At 48.0% G+C, this 21,381-nt stretch overlaps 2 protein-coding genes across 20 annotated transcripts; both read left to right on the top strand.

Annotated features, from left to right (window-relative positions):
- The first annotated feature begins 257 nt into the window (after positions 1–257).
- Positions 258–11,396, top strand: LOC122365061 (glucosamine-6-phosphate isomerase 1-like). Of its 19 annotated transcripts, none has more exons than XM_043335957.1 (9): positions 258–276; positions 3,285–3,418; positions 4,537–4,638; positions 4,973–5,155; positions 6,795–6,979; positions 7,312–7,407; positions 8,309–8,386; positions 9,082–9,211; positions 10,794–11,396. In XM_043335957.1, the coding sequence occupies exons 2-8, from the start codon at positions 3,295–3,297 to the stop codon at positions 9,205–9,207; spliced, it is 894 nt and encodes a 297-aa protein (XP_043191892.1). In that variant the 5' UTR covers positions 258–276; positions 3,285–3,294; the 3' UTR covers positions 9,208–9,211; positions 10,794–11,396. The 19 variants fall into 19 exon arrangements, with proteins under 19 accessions (XP_043191892.1, XP_043191884.1, XP_043191893.1 ...); XM_043335949.1 differs by lacking the exon at positions 258–276 and adding an exon at positions 340–416; XM_043335950.1 differs by lacking the exon at positions 258–276 and adding an exon at positions 653–689.
- A 985-nt stretch (positions 11,397–12,381) lies between these two features.
- On the top strand, positions 12,382–21,372 carry LOC122365058 (vegetative cell wall protein gp1-like). The gene is made up of 5 exons (XM_043335945.1): positions 12,382–12,522; positions 15,347–15,544; positions 18,280–18,411; positions 18,793–19,920; positions 20,200–21,372. The coding sequence occupies exons 1-5, from the start codon at positions 12,501–12,503 to the stop codon at positions 20,226–20,228; spliced, it is 1,509 nt and encodes a 502-aa protein (XP_043191880.1). The 5' UTR covers positions 12,382–12,500; the 3' UTR covers positions 20,229–21,372.
- Positions 21,373–21,381: the final 9 nt, after the last annotated feature.

Raw genomic sequence — 21,381 nt, 5'->3', positions numbered from 1 at the left:
CACCGCCTACACCGAGTAGTAAAGAAATCTTGGCCTACACCTACCCAATTATTTCCGTCAATACATTGGTGGCGCAGCTGTTGCAAAATAAGTTTTGGCGCTGTTCATACTGCTGCTGTCAATTTCAATATCAAGAGAAAGTAGCCAAGAAAGCAACCAGAGTTAGTAGCCAAGGAAATCGACACTATCTACTATGGACACTACGCATTTACCTGCATTTTCCTTTGGTCCGGCTTCGGAAAACATTTCGATTGATTTGTGAATCAACAGTTTCAGGCAAGATTGTTTCAGGATGCATGGTTCTGATGCGTGATCGCTTCTGAAATATTTGTGCGATTGAGCCACTTTCTGTCAAAAATAAGCATCGTTTTGATGTTTATCTATTCTATGTTTATTTATTGCTATACTCCTTATTGGTGAGTTTATTTATATTTTCATGCCTGCTTGATTGAATAATTTGATTGTGAAGCTAAATTGATTTGGGATTTGATTTAACGTTCTTACGTACAAAGCCTTGGATGGAACGGAAACTACTATAAACTCATGCCAAGATTTATTCATTGGCGTTTCCAAGCTAAGCTCAAACTATTAGGCTAATAATCTGTGCTGCCAAATAAAGTTTATTTGCCACGTTAACGTGACCGAAGTCGAGCAGCACTCAAATCAAATAGCAAGTTGAAAATTGAGAGGTGTTTCGTGACCTTCGTGACCTCGACTTGACCTCAATAGCTCTATCGGTGACCTCTGCGGTGTGGGTGCAGCCGCCGGGCACAAGATAGAAACAAGATAGGTACCCTGCCCACGTTTATACACTTGGTAAAAACTCAAGCTGGTACAAAAACTGGTCGAGTTGTGCCCTGCCCAATCGTTGTCATTCACACCACTCATTTGTGCTGTTTGGTTCAGTTTGGTTGCTGTTGCTGGCAATTGGACAAGGAGTAGTGTGGGGCTTTTTGCATTGAGAAGAGGATTCCTGCTTGTTTTTATATACCTTGATTTCAGCTTAAGAATTCGAATTTCAAATTTAGGTTTGTCCTTCCTTTTGCTTATACATTTGATGTTTTGTGATAGGGGAGGGTGGTGTAATTTGGCCGCTTTTTTAGCAAGTGGTGTAGCTTGAAATTGGCAGCATATTTCTGCACTCTCAGCGCTGGCAGGTGTAGAACTCATTTTACTTTCTTGTACAGTAAAATGAAAATGATAGAGCCACTACTTAGTACTTATTCCTGGATTTTGAGTCTTGACGTTTTACAAAGGTCTGCAAAGCGGCCAAATTGCCTCGCTAGACGGTTATTTGGCCGGCGGTGGGGTGGGGCAATTTTGCTGGTGTCATTTTGGGGCCTGGATTTTATGTTATGGGCAAGTCAGCACTCAGCTTCAGTGTCAGCAATGACGTGTCCTTTACACCATGGTGACTCTTAGCACATTCTTAGGCTAACTTGGTAGGTAGTTGGTTGAGTTGGTGTCAGACTTATGTTTAAATGATTTTGACTCAGGTCTTATTTCAGCATTTTCCTGCACAACTGTAAATGTGCTTCCTAAATGCATACACAGTATATCTACTGCTGCTCAATCAAAAATTTGCATTTTATTTGTGATAGATATTTTCACAATGAAACTTACCTATAATTCAAATTAGTGAACAGGGAGATGGCATTGTTTGGGAAAAACATAAACTTTTTATTCTAGTAATGAAGTAATCAGCCATTTTCAATTAAAATTCTTAACAATCTATAAAAGAACTCAACTCAGTCTCAAATACTTGCATCTTGTAACCTTCCGATGTCTGCAAACAAGTTGTTGCAAACAAGTTGATTGTGAGCTGTGCTGTAGATGTGACTATCAGTTTGGTGTGAGCAGATCTCTAGCATCATCGTTGTGTTGCATTGCGCGGTGTCCTGATGAGCTCCTAGGAGGCAGACTGTGCCGCAATGCCACTGCCGACGGCTATAAACCCAACCAGCTTGGCACACAACCTTATCAAGTCGGCCGTTCCAGCATAGCGGTCCTGAGAGCACCGGGAAATCTGCTCCACTAGCACCGGCAAAATTACCCCGCATTGCCACTGTGAAAGGTTTTGTCTACAAAGTTGTTATGGTTTTACGGATATACGGGAAATTACTCTTGAAAACGCTGAGCGTCCTAAGCAATGGGACCACAATGTAAATTTTTTCTTCAGCCCGAATTCTACATGCTATACAATTTTTCGAACAGAAGTCAAAGTTACCATTTTCTAATCAAATTAATGTTTGATTGATTTGGAAAAAAATTTTGAAGGGGAGATTTTTGAAAATTTTCCATGGATTAGTTCCGCCAATAACACATGAATTGAGGCTAGAATTTTTTCATTCACTTTTGTCATATGTCGTAAAGGTGGGGGCGACCAAATTATATTGCTGACCAAACTACCCCACCCTCCCCTTCATTATTGAAATAGTTTGGGTGGAGGCCTCCATTTCGCGTCTACCTAGATGCATCTAAGTATTAGACATGTCTAGCTGGACGGCGGCTGCATCTATCTGGTGACAGCTAACTTTATACGTTTCTAGCTTGGAAGTCTCCGTCCAACAGTTAGACGCCAAGTTAGACGCCAACTTGGACGTCTGCTCAGTTAGACGCCAGTTGGACGCCAGTGGAAGTCCGAAGTCTGCACCCTTTACTTGCAAATATTTCACCAATCAAGTGATTTAGATCTATGCTTTAACGCTCGCCGGCACAGGCCATTTTGCGTCCTTCGACGGCACAAGGGGTAGGTTGGTATGACCCCCCCCCCCTCGTGTTTGGCCTTTGATCGAGCTAGAGCTTTGCAGAAAAAACGAGCGTGCTGCCCGTCACGAAAGGAAGCCGATGCCTACCCAATTTTAAGGTCCTAGGTCATCGGACATCGGTTGACCTTTCAGATCAGGCCAATGACCCAAAAGTCGGAAAAATCGGGACTTGTTAGAAAGTCGTAAAGTGTGGCTGCTTATGTTTTTTCGGGGTACTGATCACGAATATCGTGTTAGTTTTTATCACAGATGATGTCTTTAAGCATTTAGACCAGGTCAGGTTAGGTCAGGTCAACCAGTAGGGGTCGTGACGGGTATTCGTACCTAGTACCTGCCAACTGCACTGCCAACCGCCTCTGACAGCTTCGTACCATGCTACGAAGGCACCAAAACTACTTATTATATGCTCAAATGGTTGCTAAATTCGAATTCAGCTCCAAAAACCAGCCTACAAACATGTAAAATTCGAAAAGTGAACCGAGACTCCAATTCTTGACCTGACAAATTATTTCACAGGATACACATCATGCGTCTGGTAATTTTGGACAATGCTAATCAGGTGGCTGATTGGTCTGCTCGATATATTGTGAAGCGTATCCGTGATTTTAACCCTGGTCCGGATCGGTACTTTGTGCTTGGTCTTCCAACAGGTAGGTAATTTATTGCTTGCTCATGACGTGTGCAATCTTTATTTTATTGGTGACCTGTAATGGAATATCCAAATGTTCCTTTGAGTTAGGCAGTTGCATAAAATGTGGGTTGACAATAGCTGTTTGTTCAAAATGTGCCTGACTATTAACACGCGCAGTGGAAGGGTTACTTGCGAGTAGGTACTACGCCCAGTGGAAGGGGGGGGGGGGCGGATGTCGCCCCCCTAAGATCTCAGCTCCCACTGGAGCTAGAAAGACGAAATTTGGAGAGTAGATGGGGCCCTGGGGAACTCTGTTGTGTGTGAATTTCATGACCCTAGGTCAATATCTTCAAGGTCAAATGAGGTCAAATGTGGTCAAATGTGCCATATGAGCGACTTTTTGCGTTTACACGCCAATAACTCAAAAAGTTACCAGGTGATTTTCTTTTTTCTTTCACTATACGAAAGAACATACATTTGTGAATATGTACGGTGAATTTCTAGTTAATCCAACAATAAATATGGCAGTTAGAAGCCTGCTAAGGGTGAGATGTCGCCGGCTGAAGCGGGATCGGCCGACGCGGGAAATGCGGCAATCACAATTTTGTGTTTACACACTCATAACTCAAGTTGTTACCGGCCGATTTTCAAAATTCTTTGACCATATGATTGCCTGTACATTTCTCAGTCTTCTCACAAAATTTGACACGAACCGAATATAATCAGTGGTAAGGAGCGCCATGTAAAGACGGAACCGTCCCGCCCCGGCCCAGTCTACAATTCAGGCGGCGCGTAACGCCTAGGGCCGACCGCCGCGCCGCCGCGGCGGCAGAATGTTTGACTTTACACCGCTATTACTAGAAAAGTTGTGAACCGATTATCTTATTTCTTGCACGAGAAGATCCAATTCTGGACAGGTAGTCAAAATTTCACATTAATATTATGTTTGCGGCGCGAGTTATTAGCGAAAAACAGGAGGGGTGGGCGAAATCCGCCCCCCCTTCCACTGCACGTGTTAAGTTCCAATATTATTTTTTTTTCGAGTTGTGCACCTGTTGTAATAGTAGGTACCTGTCGTAATGTTACCTTTGAACAGGGCAGGGCAGACTAGTTATAAGGTTTTATGTCTGTTTTAAGGTGGTACTCCTGCTGGAACATACAAGAAACTTGTCGAGCATTACAAAGAGGGCAACATTTCCTTCAAGTATGTCAAGACCTTTAACATGGATGAGTATGTTGGTATGTATGCGGTCTATTCCATTTATGCTTTGGCTTCCTGGAAGGTAGATTCATCAAATGTATTTTGAGTTTGGCTACCTGCATTGATTGAATACCAAATACTTAGTCTGTTGACTCCATCATTCATGGGTAGTTGTTATATCGAACTTGATCTTTGCTGATCTATGAGTTACGAAAGTGCAACTTACCTACATCAGCTTTACTAGTGTACTTTTTGCAGGCTCTGTCTGTTAGCTTTATATTTATTTGAACTACAATATCCTACCGAGGCTCAGCATGATTTTGCACTAAAAGACGGGCTTTGCTGCATGACACTCTCCCTTCATCTCTGCAGGTCTGCCCCGCGACCACCCGGAGAGCTATCATTCATACATGTGGAACCACCTGTTCAAGCACATTGACATCCACCCAGAGAACGTTAACCTGCTGGATGGCACCTGCTCTGACCTAGAGGCAGAGTGTGCCCGGTATGAGGCCAAGATCGCGGAGGCCGGCGGCATCGAGCTCTTCATGGGAGGTGAGTGGGGATATTACTAGGTACAGGGTGGAAAGTAATTACGCGAACATGTATTTTCTTACAATTCCGCCCGTCAGTGGAGATTTTGTATGAGCGCGGGCTGTCATGGAACATGATTGGTCGTGTTTGTTGTCGCCTCATCTACCAAAAGTGACCTTACTTTGAAAAATGATTTGGAAGGTCTACAACACGTCTCGACTTCGAATGGTGCAGACGCCATACGCTGCACAAGACCACAATGTGCAAAGATCGCAATTTGGTGTTGCCAGGGAAAGCGTTTGTGGTTATTTTGGCTGGATTGGTGCGGAAGGGACTCTGAACGGTCTCGGCACCAGCATTACTCAATTACACGTTTGGTTGAAGCATAATAAAACTTAAGAGGACTTAAAAAGCAAAGCCGTTGGCGGCAGTAAAACCTCGGCGAATTCAGGCGCCGAATGGGTGGTCACCATTTCCGCGACCAAACGACAACAGTCGATCCGAAAACAGGCGAAATGGTTTACTATGGCCGGGTACCCGATCTAAGATATCACGATTCATACATAAATCCGTGAAAATTCGAAAATCAAGCCGTACAAACAATCGAGATGGCCAAAATTCATGAATTAACAGCAGGATTGGCAATTTAAGTTTTCTTAAGACCGGCAAACCTGAACAGAGGAGGACAGGCAGCTGGCTTTGTGGTTGGGTGAGACATCTTCAAAGCTATTTCATCCGTCAAACCTGCAGAACAACGCGTTGGGGGCTGCTGATGCGTCCGACGTCCCGCCCGTCCCAACCTTCAAACATCCGGCAAAGGAACACACATCAGCGTGTTATGAGCGCCCGGATGGTGTCAGAATTGCATGTAGTGACCAAAAAGGCAACCAAAAATAAAGTATACAACTAGTGGAACATCCTTCCAGACAACTCTCTTAATCTAATCCACCAATGCACCAAAAGGGGCAAAATGATTGAGCGCACTTTTGTGCCCGACGCAAAGAAACTCTTCTTCATGATTGATAAAGTCCTTCCTCTCACGGCCAAAAAGACGCAAGACTGGTGCTTTGAGAACCTGTTCTTCTTCTGGGCATATAATGGTCAATCTGGGAATAGCCCAGACCTCAATTTGATCAAAAATATCCAGGCGACTCTTCAGGAGAGCGTCTAAGAGCTGCTAGTAGCCACCAACATCGATTGCCTCACCAGACAGCTCCAGGAGGCGTGGACTAAGCTTTGGCCAACAGTGCTTGACATGCTCATGTCAATTATGCCTGAACACCTTTGTCAGTGTACCTATCGCACATAAATAGAAATATATGAAAGGATGAAATTTTCATGTCACCGCCGCTTTTTCCATTGCTATAAGACGAAAAAGTATGTTCGCGTAATTACTTTCCACCCTGTAGATAAGAGTAATAATAATTGGTAGATAAATACCTTGGTTCGACTGGATTTCTGCACACTGGGTATCTTTTTCAGGGACATGTAGCATTAAGGCAGGAATTCGCCAGTCACGCCACTTACCAATCTGCTTCGATAGAGCTTGTCCACTGTCCAGTGTATTCGCTATTTCCTCTGTTTCACATTCTCAAAGAGGACCTGTTCTAAGATCCCCGCTGACCTGATCTGTGCGTTCCCCTGCCTGGCGGCGGTGCAGGGATCGGTCCCGACGGTCACGTGGCGTTCAACGAGCCCGGCTCGTCGCTTGTGTCCCGCACGCGCGTCAAGACGCTCAACCAGGACACGATCCAGGCCAACGCGCGCTTCTTCGACAACGACATCAGCAAGGTGCCGACGCGTGCGCTGACGGTCGGCGTCGGCACGGTCATGGATGCTAATGAGGTCAGTCGGGTCGGGAGGTCACCGGAGGTCACGGGGTCGGTTGGGGAGGTGGCGGAGTGCTATGCTGTTCCCTACACCCGCTATATTCTGCTGACTGTTAACCGTCTAGTTCTGACTCGCCATAACTTCCCAGTAAGTACTGCTAGCAGTCATATCCCACTCACGTCTGGCAGCCCCTACCATACCTTCGCTTCTTCTGAGTCCCCAGGTGATGATTGGGTGAGATGATGATCAGGTGCCCGCCATGTCCCTCAGTTTCCCGGCACGCCGCTGGTTGTCGTGCCTTGTCGCTCTCCCGACTGACACCTGTCGTTCTGATGTCGTACGTACAGGTGCTGATCCTGATCACGGGCCAGCACAAGGCGTACGCGCTGCACCAGGCCATAGAGGAGGGCGTCAACCACATGTGGACGGTGTCGGCCTTCCAGGTGGGTTCCGTTGATGGTGACCAGTCACACCGCCCGTTATGATACCTCGCGATCGAAACGGGTAGGTGGGCGTGTTCTGCGGTTATTGGCTGATGTATGGCTGTGGATGGTGGATGGTGGACTCGTGGATGCAACTCATCACATCTGTTTTATGGTAAATATCATAGCATTACGTTGTGACGATATTACGGTACTCGTAGTTATATTGCATGTATCTATGACGTGTAACTCTACCGAGTGTCGCTTATTCCACACGTGATGCGATCAATACGCACTTATAATAAGAATACGTAGGTACCATGCGTTCAATCAAGATTACTTTACTACCGTTCAATTGCCTTCCGTGGTGGGAGTTATCGTAATAAAGAATCCCATTCTTCGAGTAGACGTGTGCCTGCCTCACCACGCTACTGTTGACGTTGAGCATTCGTCTCCCAACCTTTGGTTTAGTTTGAGGGAAACACGCCATATTTCTGTTTATTTTTGCTGGAGTATACCTTCACAAAAAACTGCTCAGAGTATGCTCCTCTTCAAACAAACTCGCTCTGTTTTGTATCGAAAACCTTCAGGCTTCAGTCCGTTACCGGAATACAGAAGATCCCGGCTGCTTTTTACGGCCGTCCCATTATGTTCAAAGCAGCATCCCGCCATCAGTATCTGGCTGAGGCTGGCGCTTACTAACAATCTCTACGTGATCCGATCGGTTGCCAGAAGGGGCGCAGGCCTTCTGGCTGCGTTTCGTCAGCGTCCTGCGCACCACTCGCCGGAATAAGACATCGCTCGATAGACAGACATCTGGGAATCGTGATGCAAGAGCGGTGCGCGCGCTGTTCATGGTATAATAATGACATCACATGCCTACGTGTTTCTCGGGTGCTAACGGCTGCTTCCGTTTTCACAGCAACATCCGAAAACTATCATGGTTTGTGACGAAGACGCGACGCTCGAACTCAAGGTCAAGACGGTCAAGTATTTCAAGGTAAGTAGCAATTTGGTGGTAATCGTATCCTCCTTTTTCTACGATGGCTGGCTACCAACTAGCGTTGTAGGCATGTGTTTTCACTTCATTTGGAATGTCTTGTGAATGAAACTATGAACAATTGCATCTTTGTTTTCGCCGACTTTAGTCGTGTTCCTACAAAGTTCGACCCAACTTCGAACATTATGTTCTGTTGCTGGTATCACTTAAAAGCCTTCAATGCATCACCATACTAGACCTCTCAATACTATCACCAGGGACAATAGGATAAGTTTGTTTTGACGACGCATGCTCATACGCATATAGCATAATACTGTCCCTTTCCCGGAAGTTGATGGCGAATCAGCAAGCCCCAGACACACAATGCGCTTAGTAGATAACAAGCAGTCGAACAAGTTTGGCCTACGATATGTTGCAAGGTGCCCCGACTGTTCCAAACCAGATGTGTTAGAACATTAGATGACGGTCATAACCTAGACGTGTTTATACTACTCGCTGAAATATGACACTGGCTCCTGGCTGCAGTATCCTTTATATAATCGATGAACAAAGTGTGCTATGTTTAGTGTGGACACAAATTTTTACACAGCCTTTCTCTGCGTGTCGTATATTTGCGACATGTACTTTGAGGGTCATCGCTCCGCCTGTTTTGCGTAGTGTATGTGTGCATGTGTGCTGAGGCTCGGCCTTTTCAGAGCCTGCATCAGGTCCACCAGCGGTTGATAGAGGAGGAGGTCTGTAGCTCTGACAAGGCTCACGGTAACGCCACTAGGAACGGTCACACGGCGTCTGGTCACGGTGACAAGGCGACTGGTAGCTAAACCAGTAAGGATGTACCGCCCAGCTCGCGCTAGCTTAGCCAGCCAGACTTGTTTGCCATCACGCCTGCTCGTAACGTCTGGTAGCAAGTGTCTGTTTTGTTTTGTGGCATGGCCCCGTTACCGACACGAAAGGCCAGGCTGATCGGTGCCGTGCGTGTGTGTAACTGTAACATCGATGCACCTGATTCCGGCTGATAAAGTGGTTTGACAGCGAAAACACAACAATGTGATTTTATTTAACCTCGTATTAGTTACCCACGGCGCTTGAAGTATCGGCGTATCGCAGTCGTGTCGGAGAAAAATGTTTACTTTTTATGCAAGCTTCACATATGATCCCTAGCTTCAAAATTCTGATAAGAATAAGCGACGTACAGCATGGATGTCACAAGGATCCGGCATTAAACCGGAGCGAGTCTGATCTATGTCTGGACATGACGTCCACATAGCTCTGCGGCGGCCAGCCGAGGACCCAGTCCTCTCGTCAGCTGATGGGCGCCACTGATAGGCTCCTTCCGCATAGAACTGGCCCGGCAGGATGTGAGGGGGAGCGGAGGCTACATTGCGCCATGGTGGGGAGGGGCCGTCGGTTGCCGGGCAGCGACTCATGCTCTGATAGTGCTTTGGTCACCGTGTGACGTCATAAAAGAGCAAATATTGGCGATGAATTGGGGGTGGGAGCCATTGGACATTGCTCTGAAGTTCGTTAGATATGGCGATGTCTTTCAAGAGTGGACAAAGTGCGGAATGTTGCGAAACTGCATATCCGTACTTGCTTCCTCTTTACTAACGACGGTTATCAAGATATGACTGAGGAAATATGCTCAATTGACCTGGCAATCTGAGGGTTATTTCTTATTAGTGCAATTAGTGTTCCGTGGTCAATGCCTTTGATGTGTGTTTATTTTTAGATTTGTTTGCTCCGGTAGTGTTTTAGCTGTCTTTTATTTGCAGTTACCTTATGACGATTGAATGACCGCTTTTGAGTTATCGTAACAGTGATTGCTTGCACATAAATCTCTGCATCCCATGCTTGGAATGTCTGTGTCTGTGTGATGTATTTTTACCTAACCATGTATACTTAGAGCTGTGTTTGTCGTGTCAATTTCATGATCATGGGCTTGCACTATCAAGCGTAAAGCCCCGTAACAATAAGTTAATTTATAGGTACACATAAACGCAGGAAACTAACAATATCCTTTTTAAAGAATGGTGAAGTTTAATGTAAATTATCCACGACAGTTAGGATAAATGATAACAATAACAAGTCAAATGTATATTTAGACACACAAAGCTTTCGGTACGAAAATACCTTGATCACTGTGTTACAGAAATGAGGACAGAAAAAAATCTGTCCTCATTTCTGTAGCACAGTGATCAAGGTATTTTCGTACCGAAAGCTTTGTGTGTCTAAATATACATTTGACTTGTTATTGTTATCATTTATCCTAATGGTGAAGTTTATTTATACATTAAACTACGGTATCATTATTTAACTGATGTTGTGATATTTGTCACTGAGACACTGTGGGACCGGGGTTTTCCCACGAGAGGTCTGTGGTCTCACGGTGTCTGTCTGACGTCCTCAGGAGCTGTGGTCGGTTCACAGCAAGCAGATCGACGATCCGGTGGCGTTCGAGTCGACCCGTCACGGCTAGGTGGCGCTGGCGGTCCGTCCTGCGACATCTAGGTGGCGCTGGCGGTCCGCCCCGCCGGCTGTCAGGGACCGGGCGGACGGGCGCTGCTCTGCGTACACCACAAACACAGACTGTCGCCTCACCTCTTTTGTGGCGCCCTCGGTACTCGGACTCGACTGTCCTGGTCTGCTGTGGTGATAGCTTCTGTCGGTGGTGAAGGCTGCAGGTGTTGGGACGTCAAGGGTTGACGGTGCAGTGCCAAGTGATAATAACTTTAGTACACTATAGTATAGCCAGCGCAGAGTGATACGGTCGGTCAGTTTAATATTTGATATTAGTTTTCACAAACTCTGTGATACATATAAGAGTATATTCAATGCTATTCGCTCTCAAAGACGATTTATGCAGGCAGTGTTTACTGTTTACCATGACATTTGTTTTATAATGACCAGTTTGCCTCGTATGAGTCTGGTTGAAACTTGATGCCTTGTTTCTGGACTGGTTTAAATGCTACCCGAACAAAGATTTCCATGTGAAATACATGTACTTCTTTACCGAAATGTCTGACTGAAGGTATTGTGCGGAGAAGCATAGAAGAATGCGAGAGGTAGATCCGAAGACTGATACGGAGATGCATCACAGTTAATTGTGTTCTGGATCTCTGAGTGGGTGCTGGGATAAAGTTCAATAATTGTACTTTTATGCTCTTTCCTGGCTTGTAATTGGTTTGGCAGAAATTCGTCTTGAATTGTAAATAGCGGTATGACACGCGGGCCATTTTATCTCGTTGAAAGATGTTTTCAGAATGTCGATTTTGGGCCAGAGTGGATGGAAGTGGGATCATATATGGTCTCACACAATAGGTGTAGGTACTGTGATCCATGGGCCTGCCGCCTGATGGAGGGATCCGATGGCGCGGGAAATAGATAAAAGGTAGTCTTTTTTGCATAAGGGCAAGGCCCATAGGAATTATGACGGTCATAACCCCGCCCGTGCCCCTGATTGTGGGCCATGACCGCATTTAATAATCAAATGATCTCGCATCGGCGTTTTTAAGTTTGCTCCGAAGACTGAAGATCGAGAACCGTTCGATTTGCGCCTGCCGCCTACCCCATCATAGGCGGCGGAACGGGGAGGACACCGGGGCACCGTGCCCCCTTTGATTTAGGCATTTTAACATTAGCCCTATGAGTCTTGCATGGAAAGAATGGGACCAAAGGACAAAAGTCGGCAGTGTCCCCCCCATGCCCCCCCCCCCCCGCCGAAGGTGTTCCGCCGATACTGTACCCACACTACCCCATCCAGCTTTGTTTTGTCAGCGTCGTTTTTTTAGCAGCAAAAGATCGACCCACGTTTTTGCTTTTGACGGTTCATCATTTTGCATTCAATTTATTTTCTCAATTCGTCGTTTATATAGAACATTCTTGTATATTCGCAAACAGCGATGATTTAGTGCTGGCTTCCCTTTATTTAGGATTTGGCAGCGTTTTATTTTATTTTCATCAATTTTATTTTAAAGCTCTTGATACTTAGACAAAACTGAAGTGACCAGGGTGCCTGGCTGTTTGTTTGGGACGGTATATTTGGCGTTTATTTCTTTTCTTTTCATGTAAGTGTTGTTGTCAATATCTCGAAGCTGTTAAACAATGAATTTTCATCATGGATAACTCATCAGCTTCACGTAAGATAGTGTAAATCCGGAGAGTTGTGCCCGGACTCGGGCGTTGCGCCTGCGTTATAATTGTATTATTTTTGTGTCGGTGTCGATTTTGTGGGAAGACAACTATATTTATAACAGCATATTATTTAGTTTTTCTTACTGTATGCCTTTTCTCATCGTAAACTATCGTGTCATCAAAAATTGTCGTAAATAGCTTCCTTTTAAGGTATTTGTGGTGATGGCCAATGCTGAATCTCGTCATTGTTAGAAAATGAATGATTTGTGTCATGCTGCGAGGTTAACCTTTGCCCTCACTTATGGAAATAATTTTATTAATAGTCAAGGTAACATATCCTGTATAATCAGCAACTGTTATGCCGGAGGAGGGTGGGCAATAGATATTGGTTTGCTGACCAGCGTTTATAAATAAACATGTTTTACAGTTAATTTTATCAGTCTTTTTGTGGCTAAATTTTTGGATGAATAGAGAATGTAGCTATGTGAATATTAAGTGCATTAAGTTATTTGTTTAGCAAGTAGGTACACCCCAAACAAGGAATAGTAACAGTAAATATGCTGCTACCCAAGCATGCTCTCTTCTGTATGGCATGTTTTCAGTTATTTTTGTTATACTGAATTGATTGCCTCTTTTTATAATCCAAACCAAAATGATAATTTTGGTCATACATAGTAATTGCCATGATGATGATTCATATTACAAGGAGCACTTGGTTTTAGTAACTGCTGAAACAGACTGCATGCTGTGCAAGTATTGCCTGCCTAAGAGCAAGAGCTTATGTATTGGGAAAGCTTGCATTTGTTTTCCTGAACTCTAAATGTTCTGTTCCTGCCTTAAAAGTTAAGACCTCAGTGGAGTGGGACGGACCGAGTCGAGCTTTGAAGGGCACATACAACTTTGACATCAAAAGTCTCTTGTTACCCAGAATCCGGCAATCATACAGTCTAGGTCGAGATCTATCCAACAAGCTCTGCTTAGCAGGGCTTGTTGGCTCTGCAAATCCGTCCATTCAAACATTTAAGCTGAAGTTATAAATAGGGTTTGCCATTTCTCCTTGTGATATGAGAGGATTATGCCAGCTCAACTTTATGGCTTTTGCATGAATCTGTTTCATCAGTAAATGTGTGCCTACAGGTGATACCTGTTGATTTGTCACATATCAGGCTCAATTTGCAACAGGTGGATATACAGAGATTTGTACAGAACAATGCTGTAAAAGGGAAAGCATGGATAGGTGATAAGAATTGAGTTGATGTTTTCTGCCCACAACATAACACTACTGTGATGAGTGTTTTTCTTGCTCCAAACAGAGCACTGTATTCTCACCTGTTGTGTTTTTTCAGAAGGCATAAAGGAGCTTCATGAGGCATCTGCTATTTAGTTTAAAGAGTTGAATATGATTTACTATTTGTTTTGTACTTTATTGAACTTCACACTACTTTATCCAACTACATTAATTGCCAGCCCATTTTGGCTGTTATGCTAGCAGCCACTAATCATTGCTAGAGCTAGTCATCAAGGAATGATTTTAAGTTTATTAGGGCTCAATATATGTTGCAATATTCAGTTTGCAGAAATCTTCAAGCAAGTTAATCCAGTGGGTGCTGAATTATTGAACAGTCAAGTGTTTCAGATAACAGATATTTTCCATCTTAGGAAATATTTTCTTTGTAGGTATAAAGTACCTACCTATACAATATGGGAGTTGTGAATTTTGTGAACCTGTGGGTTACATGGTGTTTCTAATTTCTATATAGCTGATATTTTGTAAAATTGAGCTCTCAATCCACCTCCTTATTGTAATTGTTGTGTGGACCTTTAACCCCAATTACCTCAATAAAGTGTGTGCGATCCTGGATTTGCTGTGTTTTTTCAGTTGTTTACTGTTCAGTTGATGTGTTGTTGCTGGTGTGTCACTTGCACATCGCCTCACAATGGTCTTCTCTACCCCACTGTATATAACCCTTTCTACTCCTTAGCCAGCTAGACCCTCACCATTGCTGCAACTCTTCCATTCTCACACACAATGCCTACTTCCATGCTTGTGTGCAGTGGATATATAATGGAAGAGACCATGGGCATGGCATATTTGAACACATCCGTGACCATGACATCCAAATAATGATAAACCTAGGTTGTTTTTAATGGAATATATAAGAATGCCAGTACTCTCATGTAGTATGTACTGTAGTAGTATACTGTATGTTCTGCCTTCCTTGGTCATATGCTCAACCAAACACACAATGTTGATAGATGCTGCCGTACAGCACTTGCATCACATGCCATCCTATGTAGTGCCTATAGGCTTTGCCACTCTGTTGCTCTGGCCAAGCCCATCCAGCCTTGCCAATCTCTTGCTGTCCTGCCAGTTCCAGCTGAATCCTTCCACGCTGTTGAATTCGCTCCAGTCAACTTCCTCTCACCAACTTCAGGCCCATTGCCTTTCTGCCAGTGGGGACTGACTCCGACCAACTCTGTCTCATCTACTGAACCTTTTTCTGGTTAAACCTGGCCCTAATCCGCTACCCCGTCCGCCCGTGACGGATCCACCCCGCCCGGTCAATGTCCGTCCAGGTCTTATCCCCTGTTTGAATAGCCCTGACCCTTGCCCTCTGGTCTTCAAACCTCTGACCCTGTCTGGCCCTTCCCATTTCCTGTCTCCCCAGCCCCAACCGATTCTGTCTGACCTGCCCCGCTCCGCCCTGCGCCTGTCTGTCCCAGGATGGCCCACCCCTTTGTTGCGTCTCCTCATGTCCCTGACCCATCCTGTCCCTGTCCCATATCTCCTTAGTTTTCTGACCGCCCCCCGCCCCGGCGCCTCCGCAGGTGATGCCGTCGCGTACATGATGAAGGAGGAGCGCGCCGTGTGCGCCCCGGTGGAGACGATGGCCGCCGACGGGCTGACGCAGCTGCCGCCGCCGCCGGCCGTACTCTCGCCGGCACCCTCCACCACCATGTCACCGCCGCTCTCCGAGCCCGACCACCGGGCCGAGCACGGCGGACGGCTCAAGTTCTTCGGAAAAGGTGCGACCGCGGGTCGAGTGTCCGACGGCGACTCTCCATACACACGCACACTCAGCATTTCTGGCTGCTTCTGGTCATGGAAATGATCGCCTTGAGTTTATAAAAGGATGTTTCAGCTTATACCGGGTGGCCCAAAAAACGTTCCGAACTTTGGAGGCCTATATCTCTAATTCGAGTGCAAATAACGCGCCAAAATTTTCATCAAGTTTGCGTCACTTCTTTGCGCTTTGGTATGCCAAATTATAACACTGTACTATCATTTTCAAGCCAGCAATCTTATGTTGAATTAAGTAAGACGTTTTTGCTTTTTTGCCGATGTTGAACGGTAATGATGATTGGCTTAGACGTACCTACCATGTTAGAAAGAAATAGAAAAATAGAACACGTGAATGAAACCAATACGTGTGATGCTATTTTAAATATTTTGTCCCACTTATATGCCAAATATTCAAATACTTAGCCAAAATGATGTTACTGGATGACATTCGTTTCAACACTAAGTGCTATTTCGAGGAGTGGCACGGTGCATGGGTTACTGCTGACCGCCCTCCCTTCAAGAAGATCAAACAGTAAATTGACCGAATAACGAAAAAAGCTAGATGGAATGTGTCACCCTGAGACCTGAACAATCAATGAGACTAGATGCCAGTAGCAGTCATGGCAGCAGGCCATGGAGACGATACGGAAGTGACCCGTTCACTCACATTTTTTAGTAAGCATCTAAGCAAAAAAGTAATTTTTACATGGCATGCTAGAAACACAAACCGTTTAAAAAGTAATTGACCGAATAACATGAAAATCATACCATTTACTGAAAATATATGCCGCATTGACTATTGGAAGTTTCAATGTTGTATTTACATTACTTTCTGAGAAATATTGATTTAAAGTTGGGAACGTTTTTTCTGGGCCACCCGGTATATTGCTGTGCGTAATGGTTGAGGGATTGTCCGAAAGACGTACATGAAGTAATCTTATGGTTGGACAGCTATATTTTGGCTGCTTAGTCTTATGGAGAAGCTTATTTCGTTACCTTGTCCAAAACTATTGCAATAACTATTTTGCTGGTGTTTTATTTGCACGGGATGCTGGTTAATTTTTCTATGCCAATGCAGCAATTAAATATACCATCCTCGCATATTTTCGCTTTCAAAAGTGCAGCCTTGCACAAGACATATCAAACATCGGCATAATGATAGTGCGTTTCCGTTACCCTAGTTTGTCCGGGTGCAAATGACTGCCCATATAGCTTCGTTCCGACAACTGCCCACTCCCGGTTTTCGGGTAGATGTTTCCTGCTGTTTGGTGCGCTATCCCAGCCGTTGTATCGGCCCGTCTGTAGCTGCCACCTCGCTCGGTCTCGGCGATGGCCGGCCGGCCGGTCGTCCGGTCGGCCGTGGCCTCAGTCCTCACGTGCTGGCCGTCAATTTGGGGGCGCGTGCTGGACACATCCCACCCGTGGCGTGCGAGACTCGCATCGATCAGATCTGCGGCCCACCGCCGACGCGACAGGTCGCCAGACAACGCTCAGTGGCCGCTCGCTGCTCAGATGGCTATAGCACGACAGGAAAAGCTAATTGTGCTGGAATTGTCTGATGAAGATATCCCAGGCCAGTGACAATTTCAACGAAATTGATTCGCGAGCATTTAATGCTAGTTGCGATGCAATACAACCATTCGTGGCGTATTGCTGGTATATGCTGTTAAAGACTGGCTTGCATGTTGTGGCTCGCTTAATGCATTCCTCGGTTATGTGACTGACGCTTCAGAAACCCACTGTTTGTGGCCGCTCGGTAAAACTACCCAATTATCCATTGGCCTGGGCCGAGTCCTTCCTTCGTTGAAAGTGAAGAACAGATGTATGCTCGGCCTCAGCGACAGGGTCAGACTGGCTTATCTTATTGGATATCTTATCTGGAAATATTTCTGATCTGTCTGCACTGCAAATGATCATGAACCGCATTGGAGACCAAGGTTTTTGGTGAGGTAGACTGAGATCTCTGTTTATCCGTCACATTCCATTGAAGAGTAAACACAATTCCTTCGCAAAAATATTACATAAGCTCCTCCGAAGGAGACGATCGGGCACAGGCACATTCTGACTCTAAGCACCGGTGATGGACTTTCCAGTGGGTCCCGGACAGCTGCATGCTCGCAATTGATGGGCGTTATTGATGCCACTGCTGACGAGTTCAGTGGTATTGTCTCGATTTTTGGGTAGTCGCTGCCCGCGTCCACAATAGAATGGAAGTTTCAGTGCAACTCGCGTGTGCCAATGTCCGTCCATGTGTTCAGCTCGTGCGGTTTTAAACCGCAGATGGCTGTGCAGTGGTACCTGATGGAATGCGATCCGAAAGTGATGATCGTTTGGGATAGGTTGGCGTGAAGCTGGAATTGTGTTTGTGATGTGACTTGCTATTGTGTATGCCTGCGTAAATTTCTTTGTAGGTCTGCTCATTTATGCGCTCAAGTAGATATTTTTTACGCATTTTTTCATTGACACTGAACAGCTACCAAGTGTAAATGCTTTGTTGTTGCCACAATATGCCCGGTCCCGACCATGTCATCCTGTCATTAAGCACGGCTGCCGTTTTACATCGAAGTCGTGTGTGTGTGTGGGGGGGGGGGGGCATGTCCACCGTCCTCTGTCGGCGTTTCCCCAGCCCTTACCAATGGCGCCGTATCTGTGTGTGGGGTCCCCGCTGGTATCTACCTCCGTCCGGTCTGCGTTACAGACGGCCGTGTCGTGCTGGAGCTGTCGCACAGTTCCGACACGTTCGAGAAGCGCTGGGTGGCCGTGGCCAGGAAAACCTACTGGACGCCGCCCACGGTCAACGCGCGCATGGAACAGGTGGCCTCCTTTAGTGGTACGTACAGAGCTCACCACGTCTGTGGCTTTCGTGTGGATGGGCGAGGTGGCCCACAGCTCACTGGCTCGGGATGGGGACACTGCTGCAGTTTAGCTCGCCTCTCTTGCTATGTTGTTTGTAGACCCCTCCTCAACTCTGTGCGCTATCAAGTTGTACCTCCACTGGATTTTGTTTTAGAATGCATTCTTTACATGTGTAGCTATCCATTTTTGTTTTTCATTTCAGAATAAGTTATTTCCTGTTTAGCGCAGATGTGCTGCGGCTCGCTCGTGCGAACAATCATGCATATGATGCCGCATAGCTCGGCACTGAGTCACCTGTTGAATGCTATCTGAGTAGCAGAGGTGCCCTCTGACACGAGTCTGGCTGTTTCCGCAGACGACTGCTCATCGGTCCAGTCGTCTCCGTGGCCGGTGGACCCGTACCGGCGGAAACAGGGGGCTCCGCGGCGACGGTCCAGCTCGGGCGGCACCCTGCAGCAGCTCGGCTGTCCGCCGGCGCTGGCGCTCTGGCAGGCGGCGGCCGCCCGCGCCCGGTTGCGGCGCCTCAGCAGGAAGCCCACACTGGCAGCGTTCCGGCCGCCGCCGCTGTCGCCGCTGCCGGTGGCCGAGCGCCGACCGCGGAGGAAGCAGAGCCCCCTGCCGGCGGCCGGCCGCGCCGCCACGCTCGAGTCGCTGGTGGGCCGGCTGGCCGACCGGCGGCGCCGGCCCGTCGTGCGGCCCACGCAGACGGTACGAATCCGGACCGGAAAGGCGGGTCCGTCCGCCTGGCAGACGTCCCCCAGGAAACGGCCGCACGCTGGCCGGGAGACGGGCGCCGCGCGCTCGACGCGACCGTCCCCCGGCCCGTCGACCTCCTCTAGCGCGGCCGGCGCGGGCCTGAGCTCGCCAGGGACTCTCCCCGGCGCGGCGGCGGCGCCGACTGTGGCGGTCAGTCCGGCGGCCTCCGAGCCGCGGGAACCGCCGCAACGAAACGGGCGCGGCACGGCGCCCTGCTCGGCCTACTCAATAGACTCACTGCTGGCGGCGCCGAGCGCACGGAGCCCGGCCCGCCCGTCACCCCGGCCGCCGCCCGCGCCGCCCGCGCCGCCCCCAGCCAGCGAGCCGCCCGCTCCGCCGCCGCCGGTCTCGGCACCTTCCTCCGCGCCGCCGCCGCACTCTGTGTCAGCGTCCGGCGCGTTCTCGCCGCTGGCGTGCCACCAGTCGCGGTACATGCAGTACCTGCAGGCGGTGTCGGCGTTCCGCGGCCTGGAGCACCTGGTGCCGGCGGCGCCGCCGCTACCGGCCGCCTACCCGGCCTACCCGCTGGTCTCGCCACTGCTCTACTCGCAGCTCAGCCACCCGACGGTACACCGGCCGGCGCCTCTGCTGGCGCGGCCGGCCAGCCCGCCGCCGCCGCCCCCGCCGCCGCCGCGGTCGGCGGCGCCGCGCCATCAGCTGCCGAGTCCCGCCCACCAGGCCAGTCTCCACAGTCCGGTGGTTGCCGCCGCGCTACAGCCCGAACAAGGTGAGGCGGCGTGCAGCTGAGCTGGGCAGGGGCGGGGACGGAATAGTTGGTAGGCCAGTGATAGAAACGCATTTTTTTCATCTGATGTATGATTTTATTTTCGCATCCTAACCTCACGTACCATTTTATGAGGGATGATTTTCTTTCCCGTATTGGGTAGGTACCGATGACTAAACGAAAATTCTGTCAAAATCCAAAAAGTCGCTGGTGCTGCCAGCTGCATCCATTAGTCGTGATGACGAGTCCCAGCGTCTGACTCCTTCTGCCCGTTTGTTTCAGACGCGCCGCTGAACCTGTCGCGCAGGTAGCAGTCGGTGGCGTCTGTTCCGCTGTGCGGCCGACCGGCCCCTCCGCGCCGACCGGCCGCCGAACCTTCCAACCTCGCCGCGGAGGCCATCTTGGTGCTGGAGAGGAGCGCCGCCGCGCGGCGCGCCCTACGTTTGTTGGTCTGTTGGAGAGGGTTTGGAAGACTCGGCTGGTCCCAGAGCAACACTTCACAAAGCGAGAAAGTGAGAGGGAGATTGGCGTGAATGAGTGTATATTAGAATCTGGAAGGCAATATGGTTTTCTCGCTCAGTCTCGGCATAATTTCTTCCTTCGTTGCTGCCTGTGATCTTGGGGCCCGTTCCGTGGTGGGTGGCGGGCTCTCGGGACCTGAGCTGGACGCCAGTCTGCTCTCCGCTGGTGTTGCCGTCCGTCCTGCGGCCCGGCCAGCCGGCACGCTCTGCGCATGCGTGCACCGTGCTCCGCCAGGCGGCGCTGCGGTCGACTCCGTCCGCCGGCTCTCGGCGCTCTCGTCTCTTCACTCCGGCTCGTCAAGATCTCAGCTAATGCCTCCGTATGTGATATGTCTGGACAATCGCACCATGGGGCCGGCCAGTGGCCCCCGCGTCGCATCGGTCGACCGCCCGGCCGGGCACGGCTCCCGGTTTTGATAGAATCAGTTTTATGTTTTGTTGTTTCATGAACTTGCGGCGCCTACGATGTGTTGTTCAGTGTGTTGTTTTGTTTCGATGAAATGTTGTTGTCGCGCTGCAATTGGTGCGTGACTCATGCTGATGACAAGTGTCGCATTCGGTTAGAGATGTGTTATTGTTTCTCATCTGTTCGTCATCCCGGCGTTCGAGCTTGCTGCCACTGCGTTGTCGAGTTCGTTGCGCGCTGGATCACCTCGGACCAACAGATGCCGCCCCACTGCTGGTGCCTACTGCACCCGCCGTCTCCAGTGCCTTAGCGAATTTGTTGGCGTATTGTACTTCCTCCGAGTAATGCTCGATTTATAAGCACCTGTGCCAATGGAACGTCGTAAACTAGAACATCAAACAAATAGATAAATGACATTTCGTATTTATTTTGCTACCAGATATTCATAGTGCAAGTCTCCACGAACATGTTTTGTACTTGAATATATGTAAATATTCACATGATCGCGAATACATCAGTACAACGCGAGCTCCTTGG

The sequence above is a fragment of the Amphibalanus amphitrite genome, unplaced genomic scaffold, assembly GCF_019059575.1.
Source record: "Amphibalanus amphitrite isolate SeventyFive unplaced genomic scaffold, NRLGWU_Aamphi_draft 000713F_arrow, whole genome shotgun sequence".
Taxonomy (NCBI): Eukaryota; Metazoa; Arthropoda; class Thecostraca; order Balanomorpha; family Balanidae; genus Amphibalanus; species Amphibalanus amphitrite.
Note: the sequence above shows the minus strand (reverse complement) of the source record. Positions and strands in the feature narration are given on the sequence as shown.